General features: G+C 39.1%; 1 protein-coding gene across 1 annotated transcript in view; it reads left to right on the top strand.

The window, feature by feature from the left end:
- Window positions 1-2,267: 2,267 nt before the first annotated feature.
- LOC139708856 (ATP-dependent translocase ABCB1-like) overlaps window positions 2,268-8,635 on the top strand; it is a 79,621-nt gene continuing 73,253 nt past the window's right edge. Inside the window, exon 1 of the mRNA XM_071620815.1 lies at window positions 2,268-2,397. Coding sequence (XP_071476916.1) covers window positions 2,279-2,397 — 119 coding nt within the window. The 5' untranslated portion in view covers window positions 2,268-2,278. The remainder of the gene's footprint in view (window positions 2,398-8,635) is intronic.

The following is an 8,635-nucleotide window of genomic DNA, read 5'->3' as shown; positions in this document are numbered from 1 at the left end:
CATCATTAGTTATAATGTGACCTAACTTTTTTGATTTGTTTTGTTTTGTTTTGTTTTGTTTTTACTCTGTTACTGCAACTTTGTACAATCTTAAGAACCTTGCAGTCTTGCAATTTGTGTAGCAACTCAAAGAAACCTTATGCCTGTTTGATACAACATCGTCATTTAGCCTGGAACTCACTAAGGGGATTTACCAGTTTGTCATTCACATAGACAAGATAGCTGGATGTCGATCGCGATCCAAATACCGGGATTTTTTGCTCCCTTTTATTTTGGATGGACAGAAATAACTGGTAGCCGATCTCGATCAGTTTGTCGTCTCAACCGCGCATGCCCGAAATTTACTAAAATGGTGGCCCTTGTCCTTGTATTCGTGCCCGAGTGATATGTGTTTTGAAGGATCGGGATAAAAAGGGTTAAAAATCTCGAGAACATTTTGCTCCACCTTCAGCGCGCACTTGCAGCGGTACAAATTATAGCGCTCTTTCTTAAATTATTGAGATAATTCTGAATAATCGCAAGATTTCTCTCTTTTTTTTTGGGGGGGGGGTGGATTTGGAACACAATACCGATCTCCCTATTTAGTGAAATTCATATACGTGTGTCCCCACTGGCAAAAATCTTAATTGGATTGTGATGCAAATCTTTAGGTTTGTGTCCCGCTATTTCGCGTCAGTTTGAATCGCACTAATTGACCCTGTAACCCTCCTGGACCCCATTTCATGAAAAGTTGCTATGAGGTAGCAACTCTCGCTGGAATGACAAGTGTCATGATAATGACAAGAATCCAGCTTCCTGATTGGCTACTCGCTACGGAAAGTTGCCATTCTCGCAAGGCTTGCTATCCTGACATTATTTATATGATATGGGGCCATGGTGTTTGTGTAGGTCATTGAGAGACGAGGTTGAGGTGACGACCTCCCCCCCCCCCCAAAAAAAAAAAAAATAGAATTCACTGTTTCGATAAAACAATGTAACAGAAAAAAATGCACGTTTGTCTTGCGTTATGTCCGAAATTGATAAAAGTCTCATAATCTCTGATGTTTAATTTTTATTTTCTTTCTTTGTATATCGAAGCGAACATTAACATGGTGACGAGTTGAACGGGTCCGTCGCTATTGGGCGGTATCTCTTCAACAAATTAACAATGTGAAAGGAATGATGGTTGTCGTATTATAGTCTTGATGGTGTGGGAAACAACCTTCCTGATTCGTTAGCTGTAATTTGTGATCAAAATGATAATATACACATTAATAACGAAAAACATAATTAGAATGTTTAAAGAACCAACCCTGAAGATATTCAAACCTAATGAGTCCTATGTAGTATAAAAGCCTTTGTCGCATTAACGGAGATTTATAAGATCCCGAGATGAGAATTATCCATAGTTTGGTAATTAATTTACTGATCACTCAATGTTTCATTGATTGAAATGATTTCCGCTTTTGCTCTCTCTATTGAAATTACGTTGCCAAATAGACAAATGACACAACAAATAGACCACGCATTGAAGAAAGAGTGAAAGAAAAATTCGCCTTTTTGTAACTCTTACTCACGATAGGGAATGTCAAAGTGAAAATGAAAATTACAATCCAGAAGAACATGAATTAACAAAAACGGTGAAATCTCGTCAAGAAGCTAAGCCTGTATTCCGATGTCTGTTTTTGAACTTGCTTTTCCCAAATTGGAATGATCGAATTTTTGAAACATGGAATGAGTGAGAAGTATATGTGAGAAGAATTTCATGAATTTATTAATGAAATCTGTGACCCTCCGAGCCGACACTGTCCACGCTATTCCACGAATCTTGCCCCTGACTAACGTGTGTAGGCGTGGTGATCCATGGGTCGCATACATAGTCAGTAGTCAGTATGCGACAGCTCGGTGTGTGTGCTGTGTGTGCATATTGTGTACGTACACATTGTGTGTGTACAGATGTGTATGTGCAGTGAATAGTCTGCTACCTTGAGTGTATTGAGTCATGCGAGGTGCGTTCGTAAGGTTCGCACACGACACTGTGCACGTTGTGCCTCCTGTTTTATTTTTTCTTTGGTTATCAAGCAACGGAGATCGTTCATTCATTCATCAAGCTGCACGGCCCGGCGAAACAAGGCGAGGTCGAGCTACGTCCACCCACTGGAGAACATACAAGTACGAGACGTAAGGCAGTAACACGAGAGCGCAAGCTGAAGGAATATTTGCCGGGAATCTACCACCACTCCTACATCGCTACCGTGCAAATGTGGAATTACAGACGTGAGGAGGAAATAACGGCAAGATGACAACCAGTACGGTGAAAAATACCTACCAGCCGATGACGGCAAATGCCAACGGAACGACAAAAAACGGCCGCGCGGATCACAGTACCTACAGCGTTGCGATCAAGGATAAGAAAAGGTAAGATGAAATAACGTCTGGATGGCCGGCTAAACATGGGTGAGCTGGTCGCATAAAAGCACGTTTCAGTACGTCGGCGAGTGCTATGATCACTCATTGATCTCATCATGACTACCGTACCACAGGCTTGGTACAATTGAGTGAGCAGCATCGTGTTAAAACATCTCTGCCCTCAATATAATGAAGGCAGTCTGATCGTTATTTCCGTGTGTGAGTGAAAGTTTATGAACGGAAGGTTACATTAGCATTTACATCGCGTTTTGTTCCTGTTCAGCTTCAAACGAAGGGTTGTTTTAAAGGTAATGGTGTGCCTTGCAGTGGGGTCTCTATATGAGTCAAGCGGCTGCAAAGCGTGTCGCCAAACCGACGACGTAGAGATCGATATTGTCGCTGGGTTATATATGCGTGCTACGAGACTGCGAGAGAATATTAATAGCATGCACGCTAACGTGAGTCGCATGATTACAATTACTGTGCGGTGTCATCGCTTTGCAGTGAGAAGTTATGCAGGTCATAACGTTATACGTGAACCAAACGGTAGACAGGTGTTGAAATGATGAGCATCCTTTCTCTAACGTCCTAACGGGAATCCCTTTTCTTAACGTGGTTACGAGAATCAATGGATGACTCATTGATGATGTTATCGGTTCAGTTGCTATGAATGCGTAGACGGGATCGCGGGGATCTACCGTGTCGGCTTCATCATCGTTAATACTACAATACTATACACTACTTTGTTTGTATTCAGTAGTAACTGGAAACCGTCAGCATAAACTTTGACATCTTTTACTACTCCAACACTTTCATTAACATACATCTAACTTTAACACCCGTCCCCTCTCCCTCCCACACCATATCTATATACGTAACATAAACCATGATAACAGCTATTTAATTAAAAGCATTGAATACAACTTCATGTGTGTAGACTCACCTTATATACCGTGAGTCCATGGTTTGGATGACCATAATGTCAAGAAACAATTCGATCGTGAAACTGCAAACATGAATGCGTCAATCCCTTACAATGAAGCCACGAAAACTGCAAGCAGACTGATGTCTCCGTATCTCCCGCAGTGTATCCTGTATACCCACGCGTTCGATGAGCGATAATTAATGATACGATCATGAAACCAAATCACCAAGCAAGTAGTAAATAATCATACTTCTCAATTAAGAAAGTGTATCTCTAAGAGCGATATTGATTGCCGAAAATGGCTCATAATGAAAGTCTGTAGAACATTTCTAAAAATACATGATTCATCTCTAGTTTATTCATGAGAGAGAGATATATATATAATACTGTATGTCGTGGACAGATGATAGTGGGCTGTACAAAATGTTTCTTTTTTGAAAAGGGAAACCCGTAACACCACATTTATTCTGACTTCATCTCATATCATGAACATTGACGTGTGAGAATCAGACTCGTTCACAGAATAGATACATTGAACTCTGTCAGTCGACTGCAATATAGACATGGTGTGTATTACTCACAAATTCACTCAGAAATCTTTATGGCTGTTGGTTGTAAAAGCCATTCATAAAACGGACTACCCAAGAAAGATCATACCACCAATCCTTATCAGCGAAGAGAGATCAAATCAACAATGAGGATATCCACCATTATACGGCTCTATCAATATCTTGATATTTTGCGGGTAGGAGTGCCAAGGCAATAAACATGGCACAAGGTGAAAAGAGACTGTGATGCATGCCAAGTCAGTCAGCGTATAAAATATTTACGTGTGCAATAAAATTAAACAGTAGGTATCTATCATGAATGAACTCTTTCCATTTCATGCCAAATATTGCACGTTTTGTTTAATGTATGATGACTTACTCAGGTTGAAGTTTGGAGTAAAAACTGACAAAAACTATAGGCCTATATGTATCTGTCATTGCGTTGGATACCGTTCGGTTAGACATAGAACCAAAACAATTCAAAGGCGGTAAGAAATACTATGGCGTCTTTTTTGACCTGTGCGATTTGATAACATGACATCGTTTATACATGCAGGTTCCAACATAAATGAATATAAATTGTCCCTGATCGTTTATGGTTGTAATATCTTTACTTAAGATATGATAAGATATATTGGAATTACTGGTGTAGATTGTTCAGGGTGCAAGTGTAATTGACCTTCTTTGGCTGTGGTTTAGTGACTCCGACATAAAGTGAAGATTTAATAGTAATATTTGGATCATCACCTGTGACACAACATTTTACTTTACCCTGCCAAGTGACGTCACAAGGCCAACCTTGGCAAGTTGTCGTGAATTCAAAGTTCGTTATCGGTAGGCAGATGACACTGGACCTGATCAATGGTGTATAGCTTTGACTGATAAGCCCAACTTCAAACTGGGATATCACCCTTGACCCTACCAATCTATCGATAAGATTCCAACTTGCTGTAGAACATGGGGAGGTATAGGGGAGGCGAGAGGAGGGGGGGGGGGGGGGAGAGAAGGGAGGGGCTGTGATTAGTTGGTTTGTGTTTCCTTGGTTTATTCAAAAATCCGTCCGTTTGTATTGTGTAGAAGTCACAGCATTTGAACTGTCAAAGAGAAAGAAAAGCAAAACTGATGTTATACGATATGATCTGTATAATATTATGCCTTCATCCATCACCCTCCCCTATGGAAACATAGCATAAACACATATAAGATACGCACACATAACTCGTTTTGTTTATACGCATTGCAAAACCAAATGCAATTCACGGGTGAAGAACACTAGACTATAGAATATGACATTTTTCTAAAGCTACGACTGCGTCCAGACTGCCGATCATTTCAAAGTGATGACCGCTCGACGGGTGGACCCTTTGTCATCCTGCAGCTTGAAAATTAAAATGACACAAAACGAATCGAATTATTAGAGTTATATTTTCATCCGTCTGTCGTCCGTTAGACTTAGAGTGATTACAGGATTTTCCCTGGTCGCAATTGAGTCCATTCTTCAGGCCTGACACCGGACTGTGAAATAGGTTAAATCACTTGACCTGTCATTCAGCCACACAGCCAGTGTGTTACGTGCGGCCTGCGGAAAGTCTTTCCGCACAAATTTCCGTCCTAAATTTTATAGCCTTGCCTTCAGACGCTTTACATCTGATATCGATTTTGTTGTTTCTGCCCGTGTTGTTTTGACAATTTGTCCTTTTCTTAAATCTCTTGTCAACATCCATTTGTTGTTGTTTTTGTTTGTTGTTATTGTCACAATTCTTTAAGTCATTAACTTAAAAAAAAAAGTTGCTGCTCTCTCGCTTTGCTTTTTGGAGGGAGTGTAAAAACGGACGCAACCCGAAAAAAGAAAATCATATAATTCAGTCCATGAATTTCCTATACCTATATTTACGTCTTCAAGTGTGTCACCTGTACGATTGTTATAGGGAAAGCGGGATGATTCCGCCCTTACATCAAGTGTACAGTGTATGTAGGCCTACAGATGAAGAGTTAAGTGTTCATAGTATTATTACGGATCATTTCCCTCAGATAGAAATATGTTGAGAAAAGAGCAAGATGTGAAGATACCGGTGAATAATAAAAGAAAAGAAGGAATGAATTTTATGACACAATATGATGCAGAGAGTGAATGTGCTTACCATTGATCTAATAAACAGTGCGGATAGAAATGGTAATTAACTGAGCCAGCAAACAACATTGGCAGACGGAAGTTTAGACCAACAAGGATTTTGGTAAAACGTTTTAAAGAAGCTTGTATAATGGCACGTGATATTAAAATAGAACACGCAAGAGCCCAATAAGAGTGAATTTACAATAAAGTACCTCGGAAGTATACGCTGCTAGTCACGCGGAGGCAAGTAATACGTATAGGTACTTGTATACTCATAAAGCAATTTTTACCATTCATCTATTTGCGAGCATACCTTCAATCGATTAGCACACAATGGAGGGAACAAGGGGCAAAAGACTGGGAGAGAAAGATGGCGTCAGGCTGCTGAAAACGAGGAAATGTCAACATACATCGTCAAACAATCAATGGACTCAAATACATCAGGTGTCGCGGGGATGGTAGATTCATAAACAGTAAATTATTTCTCTAAACACTGATAGACATATGTTGTTATAGACAGAAACTGCAGGCGTATACATTAGTCTGAATAAAAGTAGCTCAATAGAATATGATTCTCACAAATTAAAATTCATCGTTTGACGCAGATGTAATACCAATTTCACACGAGTTTTTCTGTGCAGGAAAGGACGATTGATATGATAATAATAGCGCTCGATTATGATCCATTATAGCTTCAGTGATTCAGTGCCAATTACATGAAAGCTGTGCTGTGCACATGTGGTTAATTCTGAGATCAAATTGTACGATAATGTACATTATGTATTCTGTATGATATAAAATACATAATGTATACATTGTGTCGCGTGTGATCACACCTTTCTTTTCCTTCGGGTTTGTGATTTTAAAAAATATATCACAAATTGTAGCTCTTACGTTCTAATTACATTTAGAAATGTATCACATAAAGCTATTATTGTTTATATTATTGTTCATTATTGTATACTGCATATATATACACACTTGTAGTCATATATATAATAATATACATATATATGAAATATACATATATATATATATATATATATATATATATATATATATATGGCTAATTCAGCCATCCCATTGTTATAATGATAAGACGATTTACGATGTGAGAGAGGAAAAATCAGATATAATTATGTTTAAACGATTCAAACTACGTTAAAGCTAAAGGAAGATCCACATTATCTCATTAAATCAAGTGGAACCCTGAAAGTATTGTAAGTTGTGTGCAGAGGAAGGTACCACTTATTTGCTCTGGAATGTGTCGCCATGGTAACAAGATGCGCGGCAATGTGTCAACTGTTGAACTTGCTTCCTCCCTGTTTGAGCGCGGTATACACTCTATGGATGATATATGCATTCCCAATTCATGCACGGCGCCCCTTCGTCAGATTAATGATGCCTAATGCATTAAGTGAGTTAGGCTAGTGTCCAGACTCAGGTTTTTTTAAAACCTTTCATGATATGTCTGTTCAAAGACGTATTCTACCTGCGATGTATTGTCCGAATCCCATCACGGTTGTTACTTTCTTCAATGTCCATTAATTCCAACACCTAATTGTTAATGGACTGGACTTTCGCTTGCTTACAGAAATGCAATGGCAAATAGAAGGGGCGAAATAACGTGCCGAAGCATGGAAGTAAAGCTACGTACATTGTAGTTTGAGGCACTCTCAAAGATGTATCTGTGGCACATCGTCATAAATTCTAGCAAAGATTTTCATTCAGTATACCTTGTTCGACGGGTCCTTCAGAGCAGAGGAGTTCGTGCTCACGGTCGCTAGACATTTTGGTTGTAACAGTTTGAGTGCTGAGTATTCGACACGAGGCGCTCTCATTATTGTCTTATTTTAAATTTTCATGAATTTGCATAAAAGGATAGTTGCATTGATAAGCTAAACCATGATTTACTTGTGGTTGTTGAGCAAGGCATGTCTCTCATGGATATATCTTGCCGTGTCTGGCAGAGAGGGTTCTGAAGAAAGAAACTGTTGAGAGGAACGCTAATCTTGGTTTTCAGTCTTTAAAGAGCAGTGCAAAATATCGGTATCACTGATGTATGACCATCACCTACTATCATGACGATCCCAATCTATAGAGTATTGACAAAATACTCTAAAAGTGGACATCAGTCATCGTTAGTCAAACAGTCATTATTGACCCTACATTTTCCACCCTATAACTAACATTATTTTTGTAATACACCTGTGCCTTATACACTCTCACTAACTGCACTCTGACGAAATGTCGACCGATGCTTTTTTTTTACGATGAGTAATCTGGTAGAACCAAATCACTTTCATTATGATAATCACAGTAATGAAAAACTCAAACATAATAGAGTGTGCTCTATACACTTGTGAGCACAATTTGACTATAATATATACATTTACGGCCATGGTTCAAACGCAGCTTTTGGTTGTTTTTTTTTTTTTCAAATGAGCTATCTGATCCACTGTCTACAATACAATCATGATATCGAAGTTTTCTCGCTGACCATAATCAAAACCGGTATTTTTTTCTCTCCATCAATTGAGAGAGGGATAATACTTGCATGGGACACCTTTGCTGTTAACTCTGGCCACAGATATTTGTTGCCTGTTTCAACCATTGGTTAACCCTCGGTTGAAAGAGACGGTTCAATGAGGCCAGTATAAA

Source organism: Diadema antillarum, unplaced genomic scaffold, assembly GCF_040938485.1.
Source record: "Diadema antillarum isolate AM-2024a unplaced genomic scaffold, OU_Dant_1.0 seq00001377_RagTag, whole genome shotgun sequence".
Taxonomy (NCBI): Eukaryota; Metazoa; Echinodermata; class Echinoidea; order Diadematoida; family Diadematidae; genus Diadema; species Diadema antillarum.
Note: the sequence above shows the minus strand (reverse complement) of the source record. Positions and strands in the feature narration are given on the sequence as shown.